This window comes from Neolamprologus brichardi, chromosome 14 (genome assembly GCF_056152115.1).
Source record: "Neolamprologus brichardi isolate AB-2024 chromosome 14, ASM5615211v1, whole genome shotgun sequence".
NCBI lineage: Eukaryota > Metazoa > Chordata > Actinopteri > Cichliformes > Cichlidae > Neolamprologus > Neolamprologus brichardi.
The window spans coordinates 35,037,984-35,057,016 of record NC_142117.1 but is presented as its reverse complement, the minus strand read 5'-3'; the positions used below and the strand labels follow the sequence as shown (position 1 = coordinate 35,057,016).

At 42.6% G+C, this 19,033-nt stretch overlaps 1 protein-coding gene across 1 annotated transcript; it reads left to right on the top strand.

The window, feature by feature from the left end:
• Window positions 1-287: 287 nt before the first annotated feature.
• Window positions 288-12,136, top strand: bbc3 (BCL2 binding component 3). The gene is made up of 5 exons (XM_087851222.1): window positions 288-622; window positions 1,805-2,198; window positions 3,903-3,912; window positions 6,480-6,675; window positions 9,643-12,136. Exons 1-5 carry the CDS (start codon window positions 551-553, stop codon window positions 9,736-9,738), a joined length of 768 nt encoding a protein of 255 aa, XP_087707348.1. The 5' UTR covers window positions 288-550; the 3' UTR covers window positions 9,739-12,136.
• The last annotated feature ends 6,897 nt before the right edge of the window (window positions 12,137-19,033 follow it).

Genomic DNA, 19,033 nt, shown 5'->3' with positions numbered 1-19,033 from the left:
ACAGGTGAGAGGGGGAATATTAAATGTAGGGACTATGATTGGGAAAAGGAAAGCAGATATATTGTGTGTCTGAGATGGTTTAGACAATTGCAGAGGAAAGATGGTGGATATATTGGACAAAATGTGTTGAAGATGAAGTGAAGGAGGACATGCAGAGATGGAGGTAAGCCCCCTGACAGGAGAAGCCGAAAGAGAAAGATGTTTATTTTGATTGTATTGTGTGGAGTTTATTGTGAAAGGCTCGACCGGATGTTTGACCGATCGCGTTTTAAAAGCCGAGACGGACCAGCTCAGACGGAAAACCCTGACAGACAGCAAGCCAGGCAGAACGTAGTCCCGCTACCTGCCCGCTTCACCTCATCTTCATCAATATTATTGTTTTGATGACGTAACCCGAGACAAAAAGAGATTTAAAAAAATTCACCGACGCCATTCACAGCGGGACACCGGGGATGGAGTGACACGGCTTCCTCCGGGCGGACTTTAAACATCTCCGGAGCCTTCTCACCGGCGCATCCACAGTTTCTTTCGGCAGCTTTTACTCCGTCTTATGGCCACCTGTTACCGTCAGGTTCAGACCTGCAGACAGCCTCGCCGCGGATCTTCAGAAAACCTCCACCAAGTAAGCGCTTTACGCCGGATTTCTCTCTGCAGAAGTTGGCAGCGCAAAGTTGCATCATCTGCCCAGCTGTGGGGATCAGGAGTGCGCTTTAGACTTCACCTGAACGAGCCCGTTTACTTCAAGCTCCTCTCAGATTTTATACTCAAACGGTGCGTTTTTACACAGAGTTTTATTTTCTTGTGCAGTGAGCTGATGTTCGCGTTGCTCTGACAGAGACAAGCCCCGACATGTCAGAGGACGAAAAGCTAACAACGTGGCGGTAAAAACATAAATATAAGCTAATTTTGTTTCGCGGCAGTGCGGACAAGTTCGTAAAGTCAGCGCTGTTTTTTTGTTTCTGTGTTTTTTTTGCCTCTCGTGGATTTTATTTTTAAATTGTCAGTGTTGACTCTGTGCCCGGAAATGAACAACATTGGGTGCATTTGTGGCGACAAAATATGAAATAAACGGTTTTGTTGAGTTTTGTTCGTGCGCCGCTTTCTGCTCGGTGACAGCGAACATCGAAGTGTTCCGCCGTTAAATCAGCGCGCGCCTCCCTGTTCTTCGCTGTGTGAGTTCGCGAGCGCGCTGCCTCGTGCACGGGCGGCACGGATTTGTTTACAAACACAGGTCTCGTGCTCCGAAAATGGAGCCGCTGGTGCCTCCTAGCGGCCTACAGCAGAATATACCGGAGGAAAAATCAGAGGCGCTAAAAATAGATCTGTGTTTTTTTTATTTTTATTTTTTTTAAATCTTCAGTTTACTTGCTTTTACACCGTCCAGCTGCCTCTGTGCGCTCAACAAACTAAAATGATTATTGTCTGACGTATTTTTAGTTGTTATAATAAATTAATTTACACAATCTTGTATATTTGCACCTTTAAAAACAACGTAACCTTTAAAAACCAGTAAAAACCTTTAAAAACAATGAAAACTAAAATCATTTTGTATATTTATAAAAATGGGCAAAATAATAAAAAAAATCTATATATAGGAGAGGTCTTAATTTTGAGTCTTTAAGCTTTAGTGCCTATGTTTATGGGGACTGGGATATGTGTTATACTTTCTGATGAATGGCAGCCATAACAAAAACCAAAACCAACGCTGAAACCAATAAAAACAGAACTAAAACTTTAAACTGTAAAAACACAACTGAATTGAAAATTAACACAAAATTTTAAAACTTCTGTCTTCCTTAATTAGGCTACAACTGATATGGCCAGAGCACAGACCATACAGACCGCTGGAGAAACCCCTGCTGGAGGAAACTCCTCTCTTCCGTGTCACAACACCTGCCGAGTGGAGCTGCCTTGCCCCCTCCACACCTGGCCTGGGATGCTCAATAGTACGACCAACACCCCCTCCTCCTCCGGGACCAGCACTGGTGCCATACACATCCACCACTATCACCATCACCACCATCACCTGCAGCCCATGCAGGCTATCTATGTGTCGTACCCGCTGTCGTACTCCCACCCAGACGACAACGACGACCCCAGAGTTCACCAGCAGTTACCCGCAGCATCGCCTCCCAACCGGAGGGATTTGAGGTGCAGAGGTGCACCTGCACCCGGTGACATCTCAGGAGAGCCTTCAGGTAATATTGAATATTTACAGTTTTGCACACAGTGAGTTGCAGCATGGTGTAATATTAAAACTACGTGGGGTAGTTCTACTTGTTTTGACAGGCAGGCAGAAAAGAAGGTTAATGTAACACCAAGCCCGAGTGCGGTGTTAATCATTAACCCTTTCAGCCACAGCCAGAGTGATTCCAACAGAGTAAATGTGGGACATAGTATGTTTGTGTGAGGCCATGTGGGGCACATTCTGTCAGGGATATAGCACAAATACAACAACTCTTGTTGAATTACAAGGATAAAGGGAAGCTAAACTTTGTCTTATGCAGTACACTTGTGCAGATCAATCCATCCCCTGATAAATCTTTTTGAGCTGCAGGTTTTTCCCAGTTTTCATTATATGCAATTTGCAAATGTCTCCTCCTAGTGATTTAGACGGCTCGTCTTCATATGTGGTCTGTCTGCTGTAAAGACTTTAGGGATGTTACAGCAAGTTTTTGTCGAAGGGTGCGTCTGTGGCACCGTGGTGCATTTTGATCACTTTATGTTGTATGAATTCACATATAAACCATCCAGTCTGCCCCAAACTTCTCATGTGCAATAAGAGTCCCAACCCGAAAACATCTGCATACCACCACTGAGTCGTAGCGCCACCTAGCAGCAACAGAAGCACACTTAAAACATCTTATATTATTTCAGCTGGCAGCTTTAATTGAAGCTTTATTTCTTTTAATTTGTGGTAGTTTTTTAACATATTCCAGAAAAGAAAAAGTCTCTGTCTTAGAGTTCTTTAAAGTGTAACAGATCAAAATGTCAGAATCTGTCTCAGTTTGTCTCGGTTGGTCAGGTGAGCCTTAGCAAATCTGATTTTAAAAGCCGCTGCAGCAGGAAGCAAGCTGCATGTATACACAGCGAGCAGTAGCGGTTGTGATCAGATGTGACTCAGCCACAACCACACGCAAGTGTTTGCCTTCCAGACCCCCACCCTTAAGTAAACACCAGCGTTATCAGTTAGCAGGAGAGTATCGGTTGGTTATGTGTTTACTGGAGCCGTGGCTTTATTTACTTGACATGAGTTTGTTTGGGCAACGCTGATGAGTGGGGACAGGTGGAGGGTAGAGATGTGCTCCAGCTGTCGCAGGGATCAACATGTGGTCCCTGTTTGGCAGAGTGACCTTGAGGCCAGCTGGCCTTTATGTTGATCGTTCAAGAAGCTGCCCAAGGCGCCACAGACGCCTCAAACTGCTCAGAGTTTATGGCGCAAGGCCGGATTCATTCCAGGGGACATTAGAGTCGCTTTGTAATATTAGTAAAAAGGGCTCTGAAAGCTCATTGTGCTGCTGTCGCTCTGAATAAGGTGTCTGTGATAAGATGTTGATTTGTGCCTGAGGCTGTTTAAGACATTCAGCCCTCCGCTTCAGAAAGAAAATCACCTCTCCGGGCGATTCAGGAATCAGGTGAAGTAAGCCCAAGTGTCTGTATCCTGGAGGAAAATTTATCAGAAAGGTGAATTCAGGTGAGGCTGCAGAAGTGGCTCAGCAGGTTTGACTTTAACCCATGCTGTTGTGACAGGGCGGTAGCAATGTAAACAAATATCTTACCATCCTCCTCCTCCTCCACCACCACCTCCCCTCTCAGCTGTAGTTCAGCTGTGCATGCAGGCATGTTGAGACATGTCCCCGCCTGCAATAAAGAAACAATCTGCAGTTTCCTCCTCATGAGAGGCTCAGCCCGGCAGCACAGAGTCAGGTCAGCCTGTCAGTGTGTCAGCAGCAGGAAATGAGGCCAAAGAGTCAAAGCTGCAGGGATTTATTCAGTTAGGTATTTTTTTTATTATTATTATTTAAAAAAACAGCTTTACAAAAGTCGGTTTATCAGATTAAAAGTTTGCTAAGCAGGCTTATGAGTCAATCACTAAGCCAGTTAATGGGCAAGTGGATTTGTTATTCAGTGAGTGGGTAAGTTGATTATTCAGCTATCTGCACAGAAACCGAGTTAATCAATTAGTCGTAAAGCTGTAATAATTATTGAGCCATCATCAGTCAGCCAATTGTTTAATAAACCAGAGGGTCAGACTGTTTTCACACATGAACGTTGGATGATTCCTGGAGGATCAGGTCAGGAGGCTTTACAGCAGGAAGTAGTCCGCTTCAAATGTTCTGTCGCTGCAGGAAGTACTTTAGGTGAGAGAGACACCTGAATAGCTGCTATTCACACATCACCGCAATCAAACATTACACAGATTTTTTTTCTTTATCTTTTACCAGGAAGCTGACAGGTTAAAGACCGGATAATGTGCCAGATATTTATGCTTTCAGGTGATGTCTAGGAAAGTTTGTGGCCGCGAGTCTTAAAATGGTTTACTCATTAGTTAATTGCTCCAAAGCTCGCAGCGAGTCATCAAGGTGAGATAGTTTGCTTTGCCGTACAATGCACTCCTTTGCGGTCACGTCATTCGCGGGCAAATGTGCAGCGCATTTGCTTAGGTTGTGTATTTGTTAAGGAAACAATGTTTCAGAGCTTCCAGTGCAGTCAGCGGAAATTCAATAAACTAGATAGTTCCCTGTTCCCTGTTTTGCTCTTCTCTGTTTCGGTTCATCTGCAGGTATCTGTTTCTTATACGGGTGTTATAAAAGTAAAGACACTGCATTACAGACGTCCACAGTATCGTGTCACGGGACATCCTCCCACAACGTTATGGCCATATTAGCCTGATCAGAGCTGTACTGTTTAAAGATCATTAGAAATGGTGGTTTTGGAGGCTTGTTGCATCCCAAGTTTATAGATATTAGTGAAATATTAATAACAGAACTAAAGTAGGTAGAGTTATCCAGCTCACCATTAAGCCTTCTGCCTCCCCCGTTGGTGTATCTTTAGGTTTAGTCTGAGGTTTTTAATGCCACCCCCCTCTTCACCTCACCCACCCCTTCTGTCTCTAGTGGCTCCCACATTTAACTGGTCAAGGGGGTCTCTCTGTCACCTTGTCACCCCGTCAGCCTATCAGACGGACAGGTTCATCTAGAAACCCGCCCCCTTTCCTCTAGGTCATCCTATCACAGCTCGGCCCCCTGCGCTGTCTTCCAATCGCACGCAGATGTCTCCAGGAGTGCTGCCTCAGAGTTACCTTGGCAACAAGCCAGGGTTTTCCTGTTTGTGTTTTTTTTTTCTTTCTCCTCGCCGCTCTCTCTTTTCTCTCTTCCTCTCTCTCTCTCTCTCTCTCTCTCTCGCCGTCTCACTCCGTCTCTCTCTGTCTAGTCACCTGCATCTTTAAAGGATAAGTTATAATCCTCCTAGCAAAGTGGATGCTGCGGTTGCCGGGGGCGCCACTGGCGCTCGGCGTTGTGCCGGAGACAGGGGTTGTTTCAAAGAAGCTGTGTGATTGGACAAAGTAGAAAACAAGCCGGGGAACCAAAGGTGTGCCGTGGAGAGGTCACAGAGGGCATCTGTTCAGCTTTTAGAGACGAGTTATTCAAATCAAAGAGGCTGAAATCTAAAATCGAAACAAGCCAGCAGATGATTAACTTTTAATTAGTTCATCTGCATCAAAATTAAAAGACTGAGGTAGTTAAAGTATTTATCCGGTTACGATGCTTTCCACACTATGAAAAAGGATTTAAGAAACACTTAAACCAAAATGCACAAAGTAAGTCCAGATATGTAAATGAAAAGAATAAGATGATATATATCGAGTTTTCTTAAAGTCATAATATGTCAAACAGACGGATTGTCACGGCGGAGGAATCAGACTGGAGGCTCAGGTATCTGCTTGTCCAAGAAAACAAAACAAAAATCATTCTGTAAACACAACAAACACACAAAAGCTCTCTATGCCAGACTTATTAAGCAGATTAAGAGATTACTCTCCCAAGTTCCATGAAGAGGAAGATAAGTCACCCCATCAGCCTCCTCCTTAAGAAATTTGTATGTTTGTCGGTCTGTGTGAGAAAACTAAACATTTCTTTTTAGCCTGATTTACTCTCGGAGGTCAAGAAAATCCACCTGCTCTGCCTCTTTTCCCACTGAAATGCATAAAATTTAAATTATTATGATTCCCCTGTTTGTAATTTTTAATCCGGTTTTCCTCTGTGGAGGAGTTCAGTGTCTGTGTGGGCACAGATCCCCTCTGACTTAACCTGTCTGCACAAGGAGGCCATTAATGTATGCTGCTTGTTGACAATCAATTGATGATAATCAGAAACTCTGCAGGAGCTTCTGGCCGTTCACACGTGAACAGATGGAGTTCATGGGGAAGGCAAAAATAAATTCTTATATGCAGTTTTCTTTTCTTCTGCAGACTTGAGCAGACAGCTCCAGCAGCCCTCCAGCCGGCTGCGACTTCAGTATAACATGTTGCCCCGAAATGAGCGGCCCTCCTGGGCTTCGCCTCGCCGCAGAGCTCCTGGGGGAGAAGCAATGCAGGAGCAGGAGATCAGGAGGGTGGCGAACCAGCTGAGGACAATTGGAGATGAGCTGAACATCACGCTCCTCCGCAGAGCGGTAAGGAGGGTGACGGGAAATAACTGGGCTCAGTTTTAACCTTTAACCCTAAAGTCGCTGAGCTGTTTTGGCGACCGCAGTGGGGTTTTTTTCAGTGTGGAGTTGATGGTGACATAAGTGCGAAGTGCTTTCTAGTCCTTGAAAGCAGCGCAGTTACATCGATTCTTTCCCCCGCCCTGCTCTTTCATTGTTATCAGGTTTATAAGTGGATGTGAGTTCAATGAGTAATTGCACGTGTGCATGAGAGCGAAGAGAGATCGATATTTGTGAGTGTGAGCGAGTGGATCAATTACAACTGTGTGCGCTCCTATCTCCATCTTTTATTCATTGTTTGCTCCTGTTCATTAGTTATCTGTTTTCTATCTGGGCAGCAGGGAAGGACCCACAGTTAGTCGCTGGATGTTAGCAGATCATGTCAGATTTTAAAAGTAAAAGCCCTTAGTTGTTTCAATACATTTTTTGCCATGAAGGAGCATCCACACAGGAAGTGACTTAGAGCAACCTGATGCCCAAAGACTCTGTAGTGACTGAGTTTCAGCAACTACAAGGGAGCAGGTGTAAAATAATGAATGCTGCGAGGCCATAGTTAAACTTTTTTCACCTTTTGAAGCGCGTGAGGCGAGGAAAGCAGTTGTGGCAAAGATACCGTTGATACATGAGGGTGTGGCAGATACGTTAGATGGTAGCCTAGGCAACAGCTGCTCCATAAGAAGTTGCTTTATGTGTGCACTAAAAGCCACTGTTAGTTGAAGTTAGGGGGGAAGGGATAGCTCAGTAGGTAGAGTGGTTGCACCATGATTGGAAGGTTGGGGGTTCAACTCCACTGAACGGCTACCCTGAGGTACCCCGGGCGCTGCCCACTGCTTCACTGGGTGAATGGGTTAAATGCAGAGGAGTAATTTCCCTATGGGGACTAACACATTACACATTACACTATGCTTTAAAAATGCTTTCAAATATGCATTTTTTTCAAAATAAAAGCCACTGTTAGTTGAAGAAAGTAATCAGAAAGAGCAAGTATTTCATATTTTCAAAATAAAACCCATTATTTTGTTAAACTGTTGTTGTTTTCAAAATAAAAGCCACTGTTAGTTGAAGAAAGTAATCAGAAAGATCAGGTATTTCATATTTTCAAAATAAAACCTATTATTTTGTTAAACTGTTGTTGTTTTCAAAATAAAAGCCTTCAGTTATATATGGGAAGTTATTAGGATGCTTTAATTCTGCTGGATTTTTCAAATTACAAGTCCCTTGTAGATATCAAACCCTCAGAATGGTCATAATTATGTCAGATTTTCACAATAAGAGCCCCAAGTTAGTTATAAATGAAGAATAAAAGCACAATAAAGGCCTTGTGTCTAGTATTTGTTTTTGTCAGCTGCAGGTAAGAAACTAAGACCTGCAATAGCAGCAATCCTGAGGTTTCTCCAGAATTTGCATCATTTTCTTTCTTCTTTCTCTCCTTTCATTCAGAAATGAGGTCACACATGGAGCTCTTTAATCCTTTTTTTTTCTTCCTTTTGTCTGAATGACAGCGTTCTCCTCCCTTTACTGTCTGTTTCTTTTGATTGTTATTTCTTTATCTCGCTCCCTCTCCGGCCCCGCCCTGCCTCTGTGCTCTACATCGCGTGTGGAGTCGGCAGTGACCTCCCCCCCCTCCCCTCCTCCTCTCCCCTCTCACTCCCTCACCATCCCGCCTTTTGCACACAAACAAAGATGACGTCACCTCCTCCTGGCTCGCACTCAGACATGAGTTGCTCACTTTATGAGGATGTAGCCACACACCCGCCTCCCCGCGCACTCCTCCTTGCAGACAAGTGCAGCAGGTTTCTGGGTTTGCTTCTCGTGTAACTGCCGCTCTGTCTTCACACTGAGAGAGATACTTCAGTCTCTGGGGGAAACTGAGGAAACTGTGCGTGTTGTTTATGATCTAGTCAGTTTTTCTGAACGAGCACTTTGAAACAAAAGCAATGAGGAAAGGGAGGAAGGAGGGATGGAGGTTGCGAAGGAAGCATATAGGGAGGTGTAACCACAACCACAGCCACAGAGGTTCATCGTGCTCCACACAGAAACACTCTTGTTTTCCTCGTGTTCGGGCTCAGCGCTCCTCATTATTAGTCTCTCTCTCCATTTATCTCTTTCTGGACACTTCTTGTTTCAGAAGCATATATTTATTAATATTTTAAAAACATGAAAAACAAATCAAAAAGCAGGAAAAGGCACCTTTCATAGCTCAACATGGAAACATCTAAATGCATCTATATTTTTTTTGTCCATTCAAGAATTAATAAGAGAGATTTTTCCTTTAGTGGATGTTATTCTTTGTCACAGTGGGGTTGACATATGTGTCTTTTCTGGTTACTTCTCTTCCTAGGAGTAAGACAATGGCACATTTATGTTCAATCATGTGACATTTGTGTCCAATAACACGGTGACTTTGTCAGATTAGGCAATTACAGCGTCACGAGTACTTGCCATGTCACGACGGGGCTACCTCTGCAGGATAAGCAGAGCAGCATCCGCTGAGCCTGAGTTAACCTTTGCACCTAAGAAGTTAAAAAACTGGGCAGATGTTTGCAGCTGATAGGATTTGAGTAAATCGAGGTTAAACATGATTCTGGTATATAAACGTTCTCTTCATTCAGAGATGTGTCTGCACAGTTTTCTTCATCATCTTCAACCAATGTAGCATCTCTGAAAGTTCATAAATGATCAGCTGACATCATTTATATAGTTTCAATCACTTTGTTGTTGCTGCTGCTCCTCCACGTGTCAACAAGGGCATCTGGAGACAACATTGACTTGCATGAAGCTGCAGCCACGTGATTAAGTCTCTTCTTTGAGCTGTTTCGCGGTCATTTTGTCAATGCATGCGCATTTTTAGCATCTAAAAAGGTCAGTTGTTGAATAATGAAATGTTGTTGAATCTTATTTGGACTTCATTTGGTCTTTTCTTTCTCCCTCCAGCACGGCGGCCCTCACTGGCACGACTTCAGAGACGTCTGCCGAGGCCTCCTCAGCTTCATCACCCAGACTCTCAGCACTCTCTACAGGCTCACATAGACTTGCTGTAGCGAACAAGACAACCCGGACTGGCTGCTGCTCTTCATCGTCACTCACACCCGGAGGTGCGACTGAAAACATCCGTTGAACAAAAGAGGCGTCGGGAAGATGAAAGCGGCAGCCGGATCGGGCTGCTTCATGTGGAAACTGGACCCTGCCTGTCCGTCTGACTGCCTGTCAGTCAGCCCGTCAGCCCGTCTGCTGGTACGGACCGCTGCTGACGGACTGACCTGTATATTTTGTAAAATTGTTATTATTTTTTTTTCTCAATGTCGTGTCTCGGGGCTCAGCTCTTTATGTAGCAGGTGTGACTCAGCTCGTGTGAGTCGGAGTGTATGTGTGTGTGCACACATGGAAGATGTGGGTCAAACAGAAGCTGTGAGGTCCTTAGAAAAGTTTAAAGCCACTAGAAGTGTATGTGTGAACCTCTGAGCCTTAGCCAACCCTGTGCTGTCAGAGTTTGGGATTTTTGACGCTCTTCCAGGGTTAAAGTACAGAAATGATATTTAAAATTAGGATGGTAAATCTTTTGATTTTAATATCAGCTGGAGGATGCAAAATCATTTCAGTTTCAACAGACTGCATCTCTCCAGCTCTTCCCTCTGAATATATAAAAATAATTTTCTGCTGTGGTGTTCAGCATTAGAGGACTGTCAAAGGCACGATTTGACCCTCGTCTGATGTGTGCGTGTTGCCGTTGTGTCTTTATCGTGCAACCTGTGTCCCTCTTCTTATAAACTGTGAAAACTGGGCGCCGTGGTTGCATCGCAGGGAAAAACGAAACGAAACAAAGTCGGGTGTTATTCCGCTACGGAGCGAAGCACAGACCGAACCTTTCTCTCAATCTGCTTCATGTCAGTGTACAATGTGCCTTTCTGCTTGGCGCTCTGTTGAGGTCTAATCTCCAACACCAGGACAATCAGCCCCCCCTTCCCACACACACACACAGACTGAATAAAACACACTTGATGTTGCAGTGGCTCATTCGCAGTCACTGGATTCGAGCATTCACATTACATTCAAACGTTCCAGCTTCACTCGCTCGCCCGCCTGTGTCGACAGTGTTCATAGTTACTTGATCAACTGTAAATATTCTTTTGGAAGATGAAACTTATCCCGATCCAAAGGTTTGGATGGAGAGTTGGAAGATGTTTTGTTTTTTATGTTGTAACTGTAGAGCAAGTCTGAATTTAAATCCAGTGGATTTGGGAAGATATTCCGTCAGCAAAAGAGAAATATATGATTTGGATCTTTATGATTGTTGGAAAGTATTCGATGATGTTTGTCAGGTGAGCCCTTTGGTTGTGGGAATATTTTCATTGTAGTTTAAAAAGCGGGGGGAGGGGGGATCGATTGCTCGTATTGAGAGCATAATTTATTTTGAAAAGTAGCCTAGCTGTAGCATGGTTTTTGTTTGGGGTTTTTTATGTTATTGTTATTTTTTTTTCACACATTCCTGATCAAAAACTTTAATTTAAGCGCTACTTGAGTTGCAACAGTTAAAAAAACAGACTGATTTAGAAATCACCCACAGTGAAAACACTCATTCATGCAGAAACACTCTCAGCAGTACTGTGTTAGAAAGCATTACAAACGGCCTCACTCACTCTGTTCTCTGCTGTCTTTGGCCATGATGTGAAAAATGAGACGTGAGGAGCATTACTGAACCATGTGAAAGCCACATTTGTGAATATGAAATGAGATGGGGAAGAAATGGTACCAAAAAGTTTCCCTTTAGCTACTTTTAAAGCACAAAGAAGAAGAAATCAGCCGTCGCAGGCTCATAGCAATACTCAGTGTTTAGCAGCTTGAATCGACTGGGCCGAACCAAACGGACGGCGAATCGTCAGTGACCTTTTTCTTTGTAAATTTATTTCCAAAACCGTGTGATTTCTGTTTTTATTCGACAGCTGTAGTGCTGCTGGTGCTACGCATGCTCAAGAATGCAGATTGATGTACTGTAACGTACTTTGGATTAAAGTGCCCACTTATCGGTTTTTATTTTATTTCAGGAAACGTGGGGCCTTTCAGCCTGTCTGAAACGCCGCTCTCACTCGGCCTTAGCCACGCCGTTTTCTACGTTTTTAGCACGGGGCCTTGTTTTTAAGACTTTTGAAAGCCTTTGTGTATAAAGTCGTAATGATACCACAGCCTGTAGAAGTTCAGCTGACTCTGAGCTGAGCAGAGGTTAAACCGCTCGCTCCGTAGACTCTCCTTCGCAGCCTGTATATTTATATTTGTCCGGCCTTTTGCTCGCAGTGCTTTTAGCCGTGTTTGCCGTCATCAGAGCTGCCGGTGAACTCTGCGAGCTCGCAGCTGATGTTTCTCCTGGTTTAGCGCTCGCCTCTTTCCTACCAGCAAAGCTCAGTGTCGGTCGGCCAGTCACATGCAGTTTGTATTTGCTGTTTTCAACTTTTTTTCTATTGTAAAATTTCTACATGAATTTTGTACTTTTTTTGTTTTTATACAATAAAGATAAGAATAAATATTTTTCCGTGTTTGGAGTTTGATTTCTAGGTTTTATCAGGAAAGTGGGATGAATGATGTGTCCTTCAGGTCTTATGCTGTTTTCTAGTTTCACATTTTTACTCTTTGACTCTGCTAGAGTAGCTTTGCATGATTCAGTTCAAAATAATCCACATTTGTGTTATACTACACCTTTCCTCAGGCCTTTAGTTCATTACCTGTTTCACACAAGTGATTTTAACTCCAGGAGCTCCAGAGCTAAAAGTAAAAACATAAAATTCTCTTGAGTCTAAAGCCTGAGCTTCTAACTCACAGGGTTTACTTCTTTATACAGCACTGTGCAAAAGTCTTTAGCCACCTGTAATTTCTTAATACTTTAGTATGAAAATCAAAATAACGTGCAGGGATTTTTGTTTTAAACATCTGCAAACATACACACAAGTACAGTTTATGACACAATAACACAAAAGCACATTTCCAACAAGCTTGAAAGTCGATACTTGGTATGACCCTCTTTATTCTCCAGGCATCTTTCTCTACATTTATTTAATTATTCTGCAGGAAAAGGTCTCCAGGATTCTTAAAGGACATTCAAAGCTCTTTGTCAGGATGATCTCACACTTTTTATAATAACGATGAGGTCCGGGCTCTGGGGAGGCCAACTAATGGCTGACCATTCTGTTTACTTCTATCCTCACATGCTTTTACTCCCCAGACAGTGTGTTTGGGATAACTATCATACTGAACTATGATTACGTTTCCAATCAGATGCTTTTCCAGAGGATTTTACCGTCAAATTTGATGCTACTTTTCTTTATTCATATTTCCATTAGTTTTGATAGAAGTCTGGCTGCATGTAGACAGTCACTGTTGTACCTCTCACCTGACCTCCCAAATTACTTGAATCAAAAATTTGCAATGTGGATTCATAACTCCAGAAGACCTGTTGGCACTGAGCCTCAAGCCTATCCCAGCTGCCGTAGGGTGAGAGGTGGCATAGGCTGTATCCCAATTCAGGGTCTGCAGCCTTAAAGGCCGCATTTTAAGGCCGATTACGTCACAGCGACGCGACGAAAGCTGTCCCAATTCGAAGGCTGCTCGAAATGCGTCCCTCAAATGCGTCCTTCATTTCCCTGAATTTTAAGGACGTGGTGGTGTAGACTTCGTGGCCCAACATATCCCAGAATGCATAGCGCGGCGGTGGGTGTGGATAATTTTGCCGAAAAAAAACGGCGGATGAGGGGCGCAAGAAGAGAAACTTAGTAAACTAAGTACTGAATATTATGTCACTTATTTATGTGCAAATGTTTTTATAATGAAGAACATTAAAACATTACTGTTGGCCACATGTCGGCAAAGTTATGTGACATTAGTGACGTTTGTACTAACTTGGTTTTAAAGCCTTTACTTTAAAATATACGCCGTTCAATAGCTGAGCTTAATCTTACAGAGAATGATCAAAGCTCATGTAGAAACAAACAAACAAATGAACAAAAGATTTTCTCCTTCATTTCTGTCAAACAAAGCTGTATGAAACGTTTCCAGCTGTTAGTATCATGGTTGCTAGGCAACCTGGGCAGCGCAACGGAGGCTACACCGTCCCATTTCACAAGCCTCGCACTTCCGGCCTTAGCGGTCTTTAAGTACGCGGCCCTTGAGGATCGTTGAGGCTGCGTACTTTAAGGCTGCAGACCCTGAATTGGGATACAGCCTATGTCTTTATACTGTGAGAGGAAACCAGAGTACTCACCCACGCAGACAACATGTAAACTCCCCACAGGAAGGACCTGTTGACCACTGCACCACCGTGCTTGGGGGTGGGAAGAGTTTTAAATGATTTCTTTGTGAAGTTTACTGTCACATGTAGACACAACACAGGCTCATCGCTGGAGTTTGGTTCTTGTAAAAATGTTTTAATGATTCATTGGTTAGTGTGCATTGACTTAACAAACAAAACAACAAAACAACATTCCCCTGGAAATTGTCAGGTACAAGGACTGGACTGAAAATGAGTGAACAAGCAGCCAAATGTCTAAACAACTATTATTCAAGAACAGTTTAAGACTGAGGAGAAAGTCTGGAAAGAAATGAGGGGTGGCTTGAGAACTTTGGACAGTACTGTAAGGTGTTTATAATAACAAAACAATTTCAAACCTGGATCACTATTTAATATGAACATTCACTCTAGTAACAATATAAAGATAACAGAAAATTAGGAAAAGCTTGATAAAATAACTTTAAATGGAAATAGGTCATCTAAAAGCTTCAGTAATGTTCATATCTGTTCCCAGATTTTAGGATTTGTCTGTTTTCATGCAAATGACAGATTATTGAGCTGCTGTTTGTTCAGCTTTAATTATCACCTTACAGTGATTTCATACTGCCTTTAAGGTCTAAAGATAAAGACTGTCTGCAGGCTCATTAGCTTAAAGCTAATACATAAAGGGTGCCGAGGTGTGTACGTTGGCAGATGCTCACTTAATTCTCTCTCGTGGTGATGTAATGTAAGAAAATACATTTAAAGCTAATAATAAATCCGCGTCTTTCTGATATGCGCACTAATATTAGCAGGAAGCCCAGCTGGAAGCTTGTAGTTTCATTTCGATTTGTGGGATGACATCACTCTGGTGATACAGGCAGCACCGTTTTAGGATGTTGTTCATCAGATGTTTACAGATGTTGGCGCTCTGTGGCTCTGCGTGACAGCAGGTGGTGTTCATCACATCTGGAGCAGATTAGCAGACATGAGGTCAAGACGCTCGCTGCTCGCAGACACACCACAAGTGTTTACAGCGATTATCAATGCAACAATCCGACACAAGATCAGGACTGAAATACGTACGCAGGCACACGTTTGGGGGCTTCTAAAGAGGCCATGTGACTCCTCTGTCATTTAATGTTTACTCTGAGATATTGATAACAGATTCTCTATCACGTTTACTTCATCAGTTATCAGTTTTAGGATTGTTTGCTGTGTGGTTGATTAATTTTAAAAAATGTAATAAAGTGCAATTTTTCTTTAGACTTTCTCTTAGCAGTACACTGTTGATGTAACGATCTAGCTTTAGTTAAAGAAGAGTGTGTAAACTCAGTGCATGAGAAAAATAAAAGCCATTTTATTTATAGAAACCTTATTTTATTTAACCATTATTTAAGTCATATTTAAAGACAAAGGAAAAATAAAATAAAATTTCTGGGCGCTGGAGCCTCTCCTGGCTCTCTGTATGTTAGTCCTTGTGATTGGCTGGCGGCCTGTCCAGGCTGTATTCACCTGGACTGGGATAGCTCATGTGGTAGGTGCTACAATAGGGCTGTTGGCCCACAACAGTTGGTTTCAGATCCACTGTTCAGTTTGTTTGTTTGTTCCCTGTGTGCACTCCAGCTTCCTCCCACAGTCCAAAGACATGCAATTAACTGCTAAAAGAGTTCTGGTGAGCCTTTACACTGTTCTCAGCCACACTAACACTGGAAGCCACGATGACTGAAACAATGTTTATGACACTCCTAATTATTGATTTAAGCGTAATTCTTTATATTTCCGTGAATCTTTTGGCAAAGTTTTATATTCAGATAACAAATTCAGAAAATTCAGTGTACACAAACACAACAATAATAACTGCATCAGTGATACTGAGCAAGGAGGTTGTTTCAAGTCTAATGAAAAATATAAAGATGCTTGTATTAAACACGACCAGTTAGAAGTAACGATGTCAGCGTATGACGTAGCACATTTTTCTGTTAAATCAAGATATTTTAAGGTTGTTAAGCCGACCTGTGGAACATTAGGACATGTTTTACGAATTTATGAGACTAAATGGATAAAGAAAAAATATTTGGGCGATCAACTGAAACCGGAAATGACTGTTAGTTGGAGCCTTGATACATTTTACATAATCCACAAAAGACACAACTTTATCAGAGACAGACCTGCTGCTGAACACACACACACACACACACACACACACTGTCTGTTACTGAGTCAACAGGCAGCACTGGAACAAGATAGCCTCACTAAAACTGCTCAGCACAAAGAGCCAATCACTTAGCTCTGAGAGTAAAACTCGGGATGTGATTGGCTGCCACAATAAGCACTTGGTTTTTGCTGCTAAGTGGAGGCCGAAACGGAGAGAGTGACCACACAGCAGGAGCACCGGGCTGGGATTTAACTGTGTGTGGGGGGAGAGGAGAAGAAGAAAAAGAAGAAGAAGGAGGAGGAGGAGGAGGAGGAGGAGGAGGAGGAGAGGACAGAAAAAGGAGGCTGAGAGAAGAAGGGGATGGAGAGAAAGAGATAAAGTGCAGTGGAGTCAGCGTGTAGTCCTGAGAGCACGGAGAGTGAAATGAATGTGTGTGTTGGTAGATAAGAGTTTAGGTTTAATTAAAGGGGCAGAATGAGCTTAAAGGGACCTTCCATAATTAATCTGCTTTGCTAATCCCAGGAAAAGAGCAGCACCCCGTGCTGCCTAATCGCCCCTCTGGTTTCATCACAAGGCTCGGCTTGTTTTGGTGCTCTATAGCCCTAAATCAGACAAAAACACGACACCACTCAAAAGTACACGGAGTTACTCCACATGTGGGTATTTTTCCGCACCCGGACTCAACCTCGTTCTCTTTTCATTCTCCTCGTTCTGCGTTGAACTTGCAGTGAACCCCGTGTGTGAATAGACCCGGTCCCATCTTAATTTAAAAATATGTTCATTTCCGGAGCCAAGAACAAGTGTGAGTCAAGGGATAGAAATATCTCAGTCTTGAGTTGTGACAGAATCAGACTAATACCAATTTGACATGACGGCTTTTATGTGGGGCAAGTTACAGCTGCCCGAGATTTCTTGTTTACTTTTTCATAAAACCCCTTGAATGAGTGTTAGAGCTGTTCTACAAACGCAGATACAAGTCCCACATTAGTCTTACTGTAAAATACCTTCAAAATACACTTTGTGTAAATTTTACACAACAAATTACAGTGAACTCAGTGGTTTAAAAGTTTGGATGTTCAGCCACAACATTAACTCTTTACCCATTGAAGCTTTCCTTTAAGACCTTCTTATAGACAAAATGACTGGGTTCACATCAGACGTTAGTGAGGCCGATCTCTACGATTCTAATAGTCATCAAACCACAACTTCAATGATATATGATAAGGTATCAAAACTAATCTTTAAGGGTACAACAGAGGTTGTCAGATGTCGTCTTTATGTGCGAAAGAGTATTTTGGGTATTTTACAGGAAAGGAGACACAAATGAAACTGTAAAGTAGTGTTTTGCAGAAAAACACCATTTCCCAATCTTACATCATAAGTGTGCTATGCTTTTTGGGGTGCAGGCCATATTGAGTGAATTACCCTTTTATTGTTTTTAAACCTTTATTTATTTATTTTTTACACAATAGATTTTCTATTATTTAGTTGAGGTTAGACAAGGTTAAGCCACTCCATAACACACAGTGTTGGGAAGGTTACTTTTAAAATGTATTCCATTACAGAATACAGAATACATGCCCCAAAATGTATTCTGTAACGTATTCCATTACGTTACTCAATGAGAGTAACGTATTCTGAATACTTTGGATTACTTAATATATTATCATGCTGTTTACAACTACATGAATGTACTATTGCTGTGATTTATTACTGTTACTGAAGGTCCGCGGCTCCGAACCGTAGTAAAGGGACCTCTGGCTAATATGGTGGGTTCTGTGTCGGGCTCGTAGCCGAAAACTAGCTTTACTTTGTTGTCTGGGTCAACTTTGCTAGCGAGAGACAGAGAGAGGCGTTGAAAGGCTGCTCCAACGGAACTTATTGTTTCGGAGGAAAACACGAACACAGCGTACAGTCGAGTCTTAATAGCTTACTTACAACTGGGCTCGTCAGGCTCTCTTCTTGGCTGCAGTGGTTATTATTATATTTACATGCTTCCAGCTCCCGTTTTTGCTCGATGACAGCTCGTACTTTTCCTTTTTCTCCCTCCCTCGCTCACAGACACATAACGGGTATGGCAGTCCATTCTCCCTGCAGCACGGACTACACTGCCTATGATGCTACATTCTTCAGAGCTATACCTGTAGCATTCTGCCTGTTAGCTTAGCACAACAACGACAAAAGGCGCTCTCTCACCCAGGAAACGCAGAGAGAGAGCGGCACCCTGTAACCATGGCAACCGTAACGCTGCCGCCTGGAACAACAGAACGTAGCTGTCAAACAAAACCCAAACAGTCCTGACCCGCCACAATATGAAACAGGAAAGTACCGCCGTGTAATCCATTTATTTCAACAAAGTAACTGTATTCTAAATACCACCTTTTTAAACGGTAACTGTAACGGAATACAGTTACTCATATTTTGTATTTTAAATACGTAACGGCGGTACATGTATTCCGTTACTCCCCAACACTGATAACACAACCCACGTCTCAAAAAGTACTTTACAGCACACTGCAAGATGAGAAAATATTGTTTGTTTTTCCTGCTAAATTACCAGGAAATTAGTCCGTACTTAAAAATATTTAAGATATAGTTATTTGTTGTTGTTATTCCCTTGTTCTAATGCACCTACCTTTAGGTATTTGTATGCAATTTCAAATAAAATACACTGGAATTCTTTTTAATTACTGAGGAATTATGGCCTTTAGTCAGAGGCTGTATTAGAAAGTGTTACCAAAGGAAAAAGGCAACCAAAACGTGGACGAGCCTGAGGCAACCTTCACTCTTTATGATTTAAACAAGACTTTACATTATATTTGCTTTAAAATAAGAAAGGTCATGTATCGCAGACCATGTCTGACAGCCTCGTTTGCATGCAAAGGTTCACAGTATCATGATGATGTGCACTTATC